The sequence below is a fragment of the Oncorhynchus masou genome, chromosome 1 (assembly GCF_036934945.1).
Source record: "Oncorhynchus masou masou isolate Uvic2021 chromosome 1, UVic_Omas_1.1, whole genome shotgun sequence".
Taxonomy (NCBI): domain Eukaryota; kingdom Metazoa; phylum Chordata; class Actinopteri; order Salmoniformes; family Salmonidae; genus Oncorhynchus; species Oncorhynchus masou.
Window position 1 is genome coordinate 63,001,131 of NC_088212.1, and position 13,937 is coordinate 63,015,067.

At 45.3% G+C, this 13,937-nt stretch overlaps 2 protein-coding genes across 2 annotated transcripts in view; one reads left to right on the forward strand and one right to left on the reverse strand.

The window, feature by feature from the left end:
• The first annotated feature begins 4 nt into the window (after positions 1 to 4).
• On the forward strand, positions 5 to 7,676 carry LOC135547743 (cytoplasmic tRNA 2-thiolation protein 2-like). Its single transcript, XM_064977003.1, has 15 exons — positions 5 to 344; positions 518 to 592; positions 793 to 871; positions 954 to 1,013; positions 1,183 to 1,243; positions 1,370 to 1,479; positions 3,177 to 3,466; positions 3,606 to 3,741; positions 3,917 to 4,048; positions 4,158 to 4,249; positions 5,887 to 5,987; positions 6,149 to 6,353; positions 7,027 to 7,093; positions 7,211 to 7,269; positions 7,401 to 7,676. Exons 1-15 carry the CDS (start codon positions 289 to 291, stop codon positions 7,483 to 7,485), a joined length of 1,608 nt encoding a protein of 535 aa, XP_064833075.1. The 5' UTR covers positions 5 to 288; the 3' UTR covers positions 7,486 to 7,676.
• The window catches only part of LOC135547674 (piezo-type mechanosensitive ion channel component 1-like), a 75,022-nt gene continuing 68,040 nt past the window's right edge, over positions 6,956 to 13,937 (reverse strand). The window contains exons 39-50 of the mRNA XM_064976876.1: positions 13,714 to 13,837; positions 13,324 to 13,471; positions 12,836 to 13,050; positions 12,506 to 12,664; positions 12,220 to 12,367; positions 11,923 to 12,111; positions 11,628 to 11,720; positions 11,236 to 11,408; positions 10,934 to 11,056; positions 10,051 to 10,130; positions 9,339 to 9,537; positions 6,956 to 9,183 (exon numbers count right to left, since the gene is read on the reverse strand). Coding sequence (XP_064832948.1) covers positions 8,919 to 9,183; positions 9,339 to 9,537; positions 10,051 to 10,130; positions 10,934 to 11,056; positions 11,236 to 11,408; positions 11,628 to 11,720; positions 11,923 to 12,111; positions 12,220 to 12,367; positions 12,506 to 12,664; positions 12,836 to 13,050; positions 13,324 to 13,471; positions 13,714 to 13,837 — 1,916 coding nt within the window. The 3' untranslated portion in view covers positions 6,956 to 8,918. The remainder of the gene's footprint in view (positions 9,184 to 9,338; positions 9,538 to 10,050; positions 10,131 to 10,933; positions 11,057 to 11,235; positions 11,409 to 11,627; positions 11,721 to 11,922; positions 12,112 to 12,219; positions 12,368 to 12,505; positions 12,665 to 12,835; positions 13,051 to 13,323; positions 13,472 to 13,713; positions 13,838 to 13,937) is intronic.

Genomic DNA, 13,937 nt, shown 5'->3' on the forward strand with positions numbered 1-13,937 from the left:
ACATGACTGTGGAAAGAATCTAGCACGTCATCAAAATGCGCTATGTTATTCCAGCACGAGCCTTTTGACAGCTGTAAAAAATAGGCTGAATTAAATAAATCTCGAAATAGCTACACTAATCTAATGAATTTATCTACCTAAATAGAGTTTCGACGAACGCTGGTATCTGCTCACATAGTTTTAACTGGCAAGCTTGAACCGAAAACTGTTACAGCTACATTCTGCAATTGTTGGCTAGCAAGCTACAATAAATTAGAACTCTTTGTCACATAGCTAGCTAACTCGATCATGTGTCAGGTCGATGAGGAATACAATGGACAGCTAGAACACAGAGTGATCCCACGGTAAACTATTTACCCATTAACGGCTAGATTACCTAGTTGCCTAAACTGCAGTCAAGCTAATGTCCACGTGTAACTATGTTCAGCTCGCTAGCTAACGTTAGCTTACCTACTTAAAGTGTTGTATGCTGTAGCAACTGCTTCCATCCACTCACAATTCATTTTTTTTATCGCAGTGTCTCCAAGAAGTGTGTCAAATGCAAAGAAAATACAGCGGTACTGATCATCCGAGCTGGAGATGCATTTTGCAGGTAACGTTAATTGAACTGCTTTTGAGAGTCACAAACTACATGATTTGTCTCAAGAACTGGCCCCACAGAACTTACAGCAAAAATTTAAAAATGGTCATTTTTACCTAGTTGTGCTTCTTTTGCTCTCATTGTCAGCATATATGCTCTTAGTAGCTAATAATGAAAAGTAATGTATTTATTTGGGTATGTCTTCTGGCCAGGGGCTGCTTCAAGGAGTACTTCATCCACAAGTTCCGGGCCATGCTGGGAAAGAACCGGGTCATTTTCCCAGGAGAGAAGGTATTGAATATCCATCTCTAACATTTGTGTAACGTCTTACATAAATCAAAATAACTGAGTTGGCATTGTTTCTCTGTTGTAGGTTCTTCTTGCAGTGTCTGGAGGGCCAGCCTCTAGCTCCATGCTGTCACAGGTTCAAGAGGTAGCTGAGTCAATGTCTTCCTAGATGTGTAGTCGCACTGTATGTTGCAATTACTAAAATATCACAGGGCTGACATTTTAGATGCAACTCATTAAGTTTCTTCAAATTATTAAGGGTTTCAAACTGTTTTTTTGTTTTTCTGAATGAAAATGAACCTTTCTTCTCTCAGGGTTTGAGTCGAGACGCACCCAAGAAGTTGAGATTTGTCCCTGGAATTATCTACATAGATGGTAATGTACATGATCATCGCTGCTCTTTGGCACAATGTTTTTTTTCTTCATCTGTAACTTAGCAGGTGGTTCTGGCCCATTAGACTAGCTCATGTGTAATGATTGTCTATTACTATGTCTTGACAGAGGGCGGTGCCAGTGGTCAGAGCATGGAAGAGCGGGAGAGGGCAGTGGCTCAACTGGAGTCAGTTTTCAGAGCCACTAATTACCATTACCACATAGTCCACCTGGAGCAGGTGAGCTGCCTAGAGATGGATCAGAAAAATGTTGTTTGTACTTCTGTCTGGGATGTGAGACTGAGCTTTGATCATTGGCATTAAATATGTACAGTGCCTTCGGAAAGTATTCAGACCCCTTGACTTTTTCCACATTTTGTTACGTTACAGCCGTATTCTAAAATGGATTTTAAAAATCCTCAGCTATCTACACACTATCCCATAATGACAAAGCAAAAACAGGTTTAGACATTTTTGCCAATGTATTAAAAATAAACGGATATCTTATTTACATAAGTATTGCTATGAGACTCAAAATTGAGCTCAGGTGCATCCCTTTTCCATTGATCATCCTTGAGATGTTTCTGTAACTTGATAGGCGTCCCTGTGGTAAATTCAATTGATTGGAGTTCATTTGGAAAGGCACACACCTGTCTATATCAAGTCCCACAGTTGACAGTGCAAAAACCAAGCCACAAGGTCAAAGGAATTGTCCGTAGTGCTCCGAGACAGGATTATGTCGAGGCACAGATCTGGGGAAGGGTACCAAAGCATTTCTGCAGCATTGAAGGTCCCCAAGGACTTACTGGCCTCCATAATTCTTAAATGGAAGATGTTTGGAACCAACGAGAGCTGAGCTGGCCATCCGGCCAAACTGAGCAATCGGGGGAGAAGGACCTTGGTCAGGGAGGTGATCAAGAACCTTATAGTCACTCTGACAGAGCTCTAGAGTACCTCTGTGGAGATGGGAGAACATTCCAGAAGGACAAGCATCCCTGCAGCACTCCACCAGTCAGACCGTTATGGTAGAGTGGCCAGACGGAAGCCACTCAGTAAAAGGCACCTAAAGACGCAGACCATGAGAAACAACATTCTCTGGTGTCATGAAGCCAAGAATCAACTCTTTGGCCTCAATGCCAAGTGTCACATCTAGAGGAAACCTGACACCATCCCTACGGTGAAGCATGGTGGTGGTAGCATCATGCTGTGGGGATGTTTCTCAGTGGCAGGGACTGGGAGACTAGTCAGGATTTAGGCCGTCATTGTAAATAAGAATTTAACTGACTTGCCTAGTTTAAATAAAAGATTAACTGAGCAAAGTACAGAGAGATCCTTAATGGAAAGTGCTCAGGACCTCAGACTGGGGTGAAGGTTCACCTTCCAACAGGACAATGACCCTAAGCACACAGCCAAGACAACGCAGGAGTGGTTGCGGGACAAGTCTCTGAATTTCCTTGAGTGGCCCAGCCAGAGACCGAACTTGAAGCCGATCGAACATCTGGAGAGACCTGAAAATAGCTGTGCAGCGACGCTCCCCATCCAACCTGACAGAGAAGAATGGGAGAAACTCCCCAAATACAGGTGTGCCAAGCTTGTAGTGTCATACCCAAGAAGACTGTAATCACTGCCAAAGGTGCTTCAACAAAGTACTGAGTAATGGGTCTGAATACTTTTGTAAATGGGATTTCATTTTTTTAAATATATAAATTAGCAAAAATGTAAACCTATTTTTGCTTTGTCATTATGGGTTATTGTGTGTAGATTGAGGAGAGAAAAAACCTATTTAATCAATTTTAGAATAAGGCTGTAAAGTAAAATGTGGAAAAGTCAAGGGGGCTGAATACTTTCCCGAAGGCATTGTATTATAGCTTGCCATTATTTAGAACATGTGGTTGCATCATCATGTCTATTGTCTTTCGCTTCCCATGGTGTTTCAGGTACTCAGTCTCCCCAGCTCAGTGCTAGAGGCAGGATCCTCGGCAACAGAAAAACCACAGACTGGGTCGAGTTATAAAGCTGCTGTGGACCAATTCATCCAGACCAAGAAGAACCAGCATCCAGTCCCCTCTGTGAAGAATGCCCAGAGTCACCTGTCCAGTCTGAGCATGCATGAGGTCGAGAATGGAGTAACCAGCCCCATCACCCCTGAACACACACAAGCCCTTCAGAGACTGTTTGCCTCTGTGAGGACGCTGACAGCCAAAGAGGATTTGCTACATACACTGAGGTGAGAGATTATACCGTATCTCCGAGACATGCTATTTACATATCAGAGCATATGGGGGCTGAACATGTCTGATATGCTTCTGAAGGTTTAGTTTGTGTAAAGGCCATTTATGACAGGTGTAATGCATTTCTTTGTCAAGGCAGCACCTGATTCTCCACACGGCGAGGACACAGGGCTACACCAAGGTGATGATGGGGGACAGCTGCTCCCGTCTGGCCATCAAACTGCTCAGCAACATCTCTCTGGGGCGAGGGGCATCGCTGGCAACCGACACGGTGAGGACAAAATCCTCCCCTCTTTCAGCTCAGTAGAATAGTAAACATTATGTTTATGCCCCTCTAAATATTGCAATAAAGTACCGTTTGTAGCATTACCCCACATAGACATACATTGTGTTTTGAGTTCTGGCAGCAGCAGCTGTGTTATTTTGAAATGTTACTATGGTCACAGGGCTTCTCAGATCCTCGCTACGGAGACGTGGTCATTGTCAGACCCATGAGGGACTATTCCTCTAAAGAAATAGCATATTACAACAGAATGTTTGACATCCCCTCCGTCTTTATCCCTGGCCTGGACACTAAGGTGAGAGTCGACTGTGTTCTGATTATTATCATTGTTATGTAGTGTGGCACTGTCGGCCAAGTCCGTTTTTAGTATTTTAAGAGTATTCTTCCTTCACCGCCTCTTCCAGGCACAAGACAAGGCCAGCATCCAGCACCTGACAGAGAGCTTTGTTACCAAACTCCAGACTGACTTCCCCTCTACTGTCAGCACAATCTACAGGTGAGGATGGGTAGCACACAGAGCCACACTAGGAACCAATTGTAAGAACGACTTCTAAAATCCAAATAACTTCACAGATCTTCATTGTAAAGGGTTTAAACACTGTTTCCCATGCTTGTTCAGTGAACCATGAACAATTAATGAGCATGCACCTGTGGAACGGTCGTTAAGACACTACAGCTTACAGACGGTAGGCAATTAAGGTCACAGTTATGAAAACTTAGGACACTAAAGAGGCCTTTCTACTGACTGAAAAACACCAAAAGAAAGATGCCCAGGGTCCCTGCTCATCTGTGTGAACGTGCCTTAGGCATGCTGCAAGGAGGCTTGAGGACTGCAGATGTGGCCAGGGCAATAAATTGCAATGTCCGTATTGTGAGACGCCTAAGATGGCCCTACATGGAGACAGGACGGACAGCTGATCGTCCTCGCAGTGGCAGATCATGTGTAAAAACACCTGCACAGGATCGGCACATCCGAACATCACACCTGCGTGACAGGTACGGGATGGCAACAACAACTGCCCGAGTTACACCAGGGACGCACAATCCCTCCATCAGTGCTCTGACTGTCCGCAATAGGCTGAGAGAGGCTGGACTGAGGGCTTGTAGGCCTGTTTTAGGGCAGGTCCTCACCAGACATCACCGACAACAACGTCACCTATGGGCACAAACCCACCGTCTCTGGACCAGACAGGACTGGCAAAAAGTGCTCTTTACTGACGAGTCGCGGTTTTGTCTCACAGGGGTGATGGTCGGATTCGCATTTCTCGTCGAAGGAATGAGCGTTACACCGAGGCCTGTACTCTGAAGCGGGATTGATTTGGTGGAGGAGGGTCTGTCATGGTCTGGGGCTGTGTGTCACAGCATCATTGGATTGAGCTTGTTGTCATTGCAGGCAATCTCAATGCTGTGCATTACAGGGAAGACATTCTCCTCCCTCATGTGTTACCCTTCCTGCAGGCTCATCCTGACATGACCTTCCAGCATGACAATGCCACCAGCCATACTGCTTGTTCTGTGAGTGATTTCCTGCAAGACAGGAATGTCAGTGTTCTGCCATGACCAGAGAAGAGTCCGGATGTCAATCCCATTGAGCACGTCTGGGACCTGTTGGATCGGAGGGTGAGGGCTAGGGCCATTCCCCCCAGAAATGTCCGGGAACTTGCGGGTACCTTGGTGAAAGAGTGGGGTAACATCTCACAGCAAGAACTGGCAAATATGGTGCAGTCCATGAGGAGGAGATGCACTGCAGTACTTAATGCAGCTGGTGGCCACACCATATACTGACTGTTACTCTTGATTTTGAACCCCCCCCCATCCCCCTTGTTCAGGGTAACATTATTGCATTTCTGTTAGTCACATGTCTGTGGAACTTGTTCAGTTTGTCTGTTGTTAAATCTTATGTTCACACATATCTACACGTTAAGTTTGCTGAAAATAAATGCAGTTGACAATGAGGACGTTTCTTTTTTTGTTTATATGGTGGCAGTATTTGTAAAGAAAATGGTGGTTGGTAATGGATTTTGTTAGGATACTATATCAATCATAAATGAGCCTGTTATGCATCTAGACTCGTGTGAAGATAGCTGTTGAGGATTTTGGTATTGAGTACCTGTTTTGATGGTTGTCTTCCAGGACCAGTGAGAAGCTCCACACAGCATGTCCCCCTCAGAACACCAACACACAACCCGTTGCTAAGTGCCTACTGTGTGTGTGCGCCTTGGACACTAAACTAGGTGAGTCACACTGCCAGTGTACTAAGACGGCGTCACATCACAGAAATGTACTGTATTCACTAAATAGAAGTACATGTAATTTTGTACTGAAATTAGTATTTCTATTCCCTAATCACATAAATATCTCTACCTATCCCTTTCTGCCTCCCCATGTTCTTTAGAGGAGTTCTCTGCCTACCAGGCTACACTGATCTCAGAGCAGCTGTCTCAGAGGCGGGGCCCAGGCCCTGGGTTCACCCGTGGTACAGCAGCAGCTCCAGGGCTGCCTCCAGCCTCCTCGGCAAGCAAGAGCCAGTGCTGTTCCTCTGGAGGGGGCCAGCATCAGGGCTGTATGACTGGAGAGGGGGGCTGCTTCTCCTCTGCTAAGTCAGTAGGCATTTGTCTCCTGTCTCATTACTGTACAGTTGGATTATATACACAGTGTACAAAACATTAAGAACACCTTCCTAATATTGAGTTGCCTCCCTCCTTTTGCCCTCAGAACAACCTCATTTCGTCAGGGCATTGACTCTACAAGGTGTCAAGCGTTCCACAGGGATGCTGGCCCATGTTGACTCCAATGCTAATCACAGTGGTCAAGTTGCCTGGATGTCCTTTGGGTGGTGGACCATTCTTGATACACATGGGGAACTGTTCAGTTAGAACCCAACAGCGGTGCAATTCTTGACACAAACCAGTGCGCTTGGTACCTATCATCATACACTGCTCAAAGGCACTTAAATATGGTCCTGTCCATTCACCCTTTTGAATGGCACACAATCAATTTCCCAATTGTCTCAAGGCTTAAAAATCTTTAACCTGTCACCTCCCCTTCATCTCCACTGATATTAAAGTGGATTTAACAAGTGACACCAATAAGGGATCATAGCTTTCACCTGGATTCACGGAAAGAGCAGGGCTTAATCTTTTGTACACTCAGTGTATATTCACGTGTTTACATTTAGGGTGAAGTGCCAAGCAACTTGAAGTTACTTGTACAAGAGGCTGTTTAATTTGATCCTATTGAATTAATACAATACTGTGGTGTGTGTTCTTTCAGGGAGCCAGAGACGGTGGATCTTAAAAGCCTGTTGTGTTACAGTTGTAGACTGACCATCAAAGACATGGTAAGTGAAAGGACGTCTATCACGTCACATTACCACTAAACATGACCAACATAATCTTAACAAAGACTACAGCAGGACAATGTGCAATGTGAACCATGGCCTTTCTCTGTTCTACAGACAGTAGAAGATGCCCTTCCTCAGTATATACTGTCAGAGGCTGAGAGAAGGAAGAGAAGGTGAGATTTATACAACATTCTTAACTCAAAAACGTGACATAGCCATAATGTCTGCATAGAATACTGAGTTATTACTGCACTGAGCATATCCTTCTATTTACCTTGTTACTTCTGTTTATGGACTTGTCTAGGTCTCAGATGAGGGAGGAGATCAGTGAGTTCCTGCTAGATGAGGAAGAGGATGAAGCCATCCCGAGGGTCAATGGGTCCTTGTGACTGCACAACGGCACTGCAGTGACGTAGTTCCCTTGGCAACTATACAGCCAAGTCTGTTTGTCTCAATATAAACTAACACCAATTGCTTTTAATGAATCAACTGACTGAGTAAATATTATTTGGCTATAAGACAATAGGCTGATTTAAACTGTATTTTAACTGCTCCCAAAATAAAGCTGCTTTGTACATGGCACTGCTTGGTGGTGAATCTAACATTGATTCAAGTATAACTAATGAATTGATGGATGTATGATGCTGAAACAATTAGGTTTTCCATGTCAGAAATGAGAATGAACAATATTTTCATTGGTTTAGAAGCTGAATCACATTCTATTGGGAATAGAAATGATTATTCTTCCAAAACAGAGATCCCATAGCAACAACCTGCATTAGAACTCCCATTAGGTTCTCTGAAAATGAGCGCATAACACATGTTTATTAAAGTTAGGAAAGGTTTTGGTTTTTGCATATTGGCAAAAACTGCTCAAGCAATGGCTGAACCCTATTGTAACAATTCAGAAACAAAGGCACAATGGTCACTGTGTTTTCTATATAGTGTCACAATTTCTGAATGTACTCCAGCATGACATTTTCCAGAGATTGGGCTAATGTTGCCTTATGCATTATTCCAGCATGGAGACATTTTGTAAGGATTGTTATGACTAAGACGTGTTTCAATCTTTACAGTGTTGCTATACTCTGTCATTTAACACTTAAGAGATTCAAGTCTTGCGATCAATAAGCCTGTAACTTGTTGCCACGTACAAAGTTAGCTTTCCTCCCAACTGAAGCGTTTCAATTTGTAAACAGTTTGAGTAAGACTCTGAGATTTGGCTGAATATGATCTAATAGTGTTTTGATTGGAAACAAACACCCTACTTTAGGTCCTTTTTCTCTCAAATTGTCCCCTTTGGTACTGCGTTAGTCCACACTGTGCTGGTCAGTGTAGTGAAGATCCAGCCGGGGGCCTGTCTCTTCATTAAGCGGTAGTGTCTGTAGGTCAAGCCGGCCATCACACCTCATTCAGAAGCCGATATTTCTGTTGGAACCCAGGCAATAAGACGAGGAGCCTGGCTTTAGTCTGTGGTCAAAGTGCAAAGCATCTAACCTGCCCTTCTGAATGTAGAGGCCAAGCCACACTTTCCATAACCCTGGGACAGGTACTGGAGCAGACGCCTTGGCCACCACACAGCCTCTGGCTCACTGTCTGTCAGTACAGCCCACCAGCAGAGGCAAATAGTACTGTCAGAGTACAGAAACAGACAAAACATGCCTTTCCCCCTGGCTAAGGGGTTAGTGCACAGTGAAAATAGACCCACTGGAGCTAGTATTGGGTCTTTTAGAGGAAGACCAGGTAGAGGCACCCCTGTGTGTGAGACAGCCCCAACCAGGGGTGATCTGGATAGGACAGCCAAGGGGGGGGGGGGGGGGTGCTAGCGATTGTCACTTGATAGCTTGTCTCTTGTCCACTTAATCATAGTCTCTGGTGAGCGGTAGAGGAAGATGAGTTTGGAGTAGAGCTCCTCTTCCAGCTCTAGCTCTCCTGTCTCCCTGACCAGGAAGATGTCTGTGCACAGCTTGAGGATACGGTTAACACAGGGCAGCTCCTCAAACATAATGGAGTGAGAGATCTCACTGAAGAAGCCCCTCACAAACTTCCCAATCACCAGCACCACAGACACATACAGCCCCATGATCCTGCAATGGAGAACAAGTGTAGAATGAGCATAATTAAACATAGATCTCTCGTCTATACAGTTAATTTTCCGCACAATAGTTTGAATGTAAATCAGGACTATTCGATTTGCTGGAATGGGCTACCATTGAGAACACAGGCACGCATAGATCCTTACCCATATCCTGCCAGGAAACCTAGACTGGGGGGGCTGACTTTGTCATTGAAGATGACCATCGGCAGAACGCCGCAGGCTCCTTTGGACGGAGTACAGTCGGCGATGCTGATGTCCCACCACTCCTGGGCCCCACGGGTGCTGTTCAGAGAGCGGTCCCTCATCAGAGACAGTGTTATATCCTGGTAGCCATCCTCATCACCTGCAACATAACATGGTGTCGGAGAATTGTAACACAGACTGACTGCCCATGTTTTAGCTTTGAACTTCCTTATAGACGAATTGGTTGTTTAGCAACAAAACTGATGCATGCGCAACTATGGGGCAAAACAGATGGAGTTGGCTTAGATGGTTGATTACATGTAAACTATATATCATCTCCAATGTTCATTGAAAATATAAAGAAATAAAGCTAAACAATGAGCACTTGTCTCTCAAATAAATAGTTACAGCTAGCAAATTTTGGCTCTATTAGTAGACATGACATCAGTCAAAACAAGACATGTTATCAAGAACAACGAGCTGAAACGAGCCACTTACGAATCACCAAATGGCAGTTTCTTGTCATTGTTGCAAGGTATCTGGCCATCCAGAACAACACACTGCCTTCTGCCCCTTTGAAGCGTGTGCATCGTTTTCGTGACGCTGTCAGCTAACCGTCTATATTTCTAGTACTGTGGCAGGAAGGATGTTTATACATAAAAGTCGCTCTGACCTTTATACAGCTGGTCGACTGGTTTGGCCTCGGCGCCGTTTGGTGCTCGGATATAGTTGGGGAACATGTGAGGCACACGTCTGATCAAAAAAAGTACAGATAATGTCAAACAGAATTCAGGACAGGATCTCACACAGAAATTGAAATAAACTCAGCAAAAAAAGAAACGTCCTCCCACTGTCAACCACATTTATTTTCAGCAAACTTAACGTGTGTAAATATTTGTGTGAACATAAGACTCAACAACTGAGACATAAACTGAACAAGTTCCATAGACATGGCAGAACACTGACATTACTGTCTTGCAGGAAATCGCACACAGAACGAGCAGTATGGCTGGTGGCATTGTCATGCTGGAGGGTCATGTCAGGATGAGCCTGCAGGAAGGGTACTACAAGAGGGAGGAAGATGTCTTCCCTGCAACGTACAGCGTTGAGATTGCCTGCAATGACAACAAGCTCAGTCTGATGATGCTGTGACACACCGCCCCAGACCATGACGGACCCTCCACCTCCAAATCAATCCCGCTTCAGAGTAAAGTTCACGAAAATGAGCAGGGACCCTGGGCATCTTTCTTTTGGTGTTTTTCAGAGTCAGTAGAAAGGCCTCTTTAGTGTCCTAAGTTTTCATAACTGTGACCTTAATTGGCTACCGTCTGTAAGCTGTTAGTGTCTTAACGACCGTTCCACAGGTACATGTTCATTCATTGTTTATGGTTTATTGAACAAGCAGGGAAACAGTGTTTAAACCCTTTACAATGAAGATCTGTGAAGTTGTTTGGATTTTTACAAATTATCTTTGAAAGACAGGGTCCTGAAAAAGGGACGTTTCTTTTTTTTGCTGAGTTTACTACATTTGACTTTGAGCGGAGAGCAGAACATACACTGGGTCTGTGCGGTTCCCCACTAGCAGGGAAGCCAAGTCTGCTCTGACCGGGTTGCCTGGATCCAGATCGATGGAGTACTTGTCAGACGTGTGCTCCACAGTGCCACCCTTGCCAAGGTCCCTGAAGAAAGAGACAGACAGAAATACAATAAATACTATAGAAAACCCCAGGGCAATTGCATAAACAAATGTTTTTACGTCTGCAACAACTTAAAAACCACACACACACACAAACAGGTGCATACACATACAGATGCACACACACACACACACACACACACCACACCACACCCAGCTGACCTCTGGAAGGTCCAGGCCAGGCGTAGGGTCATGTCCACAGGGCTGCCCAGCAGCTCCTTGACCACCTCCTGTCGACTTGGTGGGCTGATCCTCCACACTGACCCTGAACTGCCCTCGATCTTAGCTGTCACTATGTCCTCATAGCTGTAGAGGGTGATGAACTGCATAGCCCTCTGCAGGGGACACACACAGACAGTCAGAAGTTACAACTACCTACCGTGGAGGCAAATAGAGAGCAACAGAGCTCAAGTCCATGTTTGTTGTATTCATCATTCAACTGGGATCACTTACTCACAGTTGTACACAATTTGTTTAATTAGAATCTAAAACAGGGTGCCCAAGGGAAGGAAATTGGATGAGCTCTTTACAGTAGAGTTGGAGGTATTACGCACAGCATTGTCATAGAAGTTGGTGGTGAGTTTGTTGTAGTCCTCCTCAGTGAAGGACTGAATGGACTGCTGCTGGACACTCATGGTGAACAAGGGCTATGGAGAGGGACAACGGTTCACGTTTTAGTACAACACATCTAACATGAGCACATATCAAATGTATCTTCCCATAGATTCTCCATTGCTTGCATTTTAGTGCTGGACGAGACTTGCCATTGAAGATGACCATGGGCAGTATGGGTCCGGTGCCCATTAGAGTGTAAATTGTGCTCACTTATAATCCCCCCCCAGTAATTACCTCATATCCTCCCAGCTTGACGGTCACTGTGACATCCACAGGGTGATTGACCACGCCCACCACCGATCTGACCAACGAGATGAAGAGCAGCGGGAACCAGATGATGCAGATGAGAAAGAAGATGATGAGTCCTCCCATCCCATACTTCACTATCTTCTTCTTCTTCTGGCCTTTGGGCTGAGGGTATTTCTGAGGATGAAGAGGAACCAGCTGTAAGAACTGCTGGCCTAATCACATACTACAACAGACGGCAAGGGATTTTATCAACTACATTTGTAACCTAGAGGTCCTTTGTACCTTCTCTGTCTCACGGCTGCACTTGATGATGAAGATGTTGGCGTAGATGTCTTCCACACACATCCAGTTGGAGAGGGACAGAGTGGTGTCAGTCCACACCCAGTCCATCACTGCCCGGAGCTCCACCAGGAAAGGCACCAAGCGGAACCTGAGACAGACAGACAGACAATATCACCCTGTACCAATACCCAACCTCATCCCATCACCTCCCTGAACAGGGAGACACCCTGACTCAAACATATGATATGGTGTGGCAGAGTAGGAGATGATGAATGGACAGACTCACCCTTGGAAGAGGAAGAGGTTGAGGTGGTTGAACTTCTTAGTGAGGAAGTTGCCCAGGATCCGGGTGGGGTAGCCACAGCGGATCTGATAGGCCGACAGGGCAAAGTAGATACACTTGAAGAAGTACCAGAGCTGAGCCACCGAGTTTTGACTGAACATCCTGAGAGGACAGAGGGAGACACACCTCAGTACACACCTCAGAGAAATGATGCAATAGGCACACCGCTTCAGGACTGTCGAACACCACGAAGATAGACAAACATAAGCGTGATTAAATAGACAAGACGTAATGAGATGTGTCACTCTGCGGACACACCCTCGTCTTCCTCACCTCTCAGTGACAGCAGGCAGGATGAAGAACATCCAGAGGTGGATGCCGAACACCAGGATGATCTGGAAGATGAGCTTGCCCAGGACGGTCTTGCGGAGGTAGAGGGCTCGGTCGATGATCATGGTGCTGAACTGGATGAGCAGCATCACCAGGAAGGCCTCGGGCACCTGGTCCTCTGACAGCGTGGAGGCAATGTCTGCTGCGGCCGAGTGTTTCTGAGGCACAACGGGCGAACCGTTTAGTCCACAGAATGCTATTATAGTGTCCTGTGACCAAGCACAGAGCTTGTAGACATGGTGTTTTGATGGTTTAATCGGAATTACATGTAGGTGGTGATGCAACAATGAGTAATACAATATCAGGAACTGCTTTTGAGAGGTTTGAAAGGTTTGAGAGCTTTTGCCGGCACAGGTATAGGAATAGGTTGTGTGTCAAGAGTGGCCTCGTACAGCAAGTGCATTCAATGCAGTCATGTAAACAGTACTCACTCCAAAGGCCCAGAAACCAAAGACAATGATGATGAAATCCACCACGTCAGTGAGGAACATGAGGGCGTAGACATCAGTGGCAGCGCGGTACGGTGCATGTAAGATGTCGCTGAAGAATTCGTGACACGGCTTGTAGACATTCCGCACACTACAAAGAGGGTTGGGAAATCAAATCACTGCCTCATGCCCAAACATGGCAAGATTATAGAGGACAGCTGATTCATACAGCATAGAAATCGCGTCACAACCAATTACACTGCTAAATGCAAATCAAAACCCACAGAATTATTTACAAACCATAATAACACTAAGGGAGTCCACTGGTTATGCAACTGTGTGACGTCAGTATTGCCTGACGAGCTCTCTAGTGAGTAACTCCTGTGTACTTACGCTGTGATGGTGAGGTGCTTGATCTTCTCTCCCGCTGCTATCAGCTTCTTACTGGCTGCCTCTCTACGCTTACCCTTCTGTTTCTTCTTCTGCTCCTTTTTCTCAGCCTTGATATCTAAGGCTTCTAGGATCCAAACAGAATACAAATCATTTCATTGTAACTCTGAGGAGGGCAGTCATAAGGACACACACTCCTATTCTGAAATCCCAAGCCCTTAATTCAT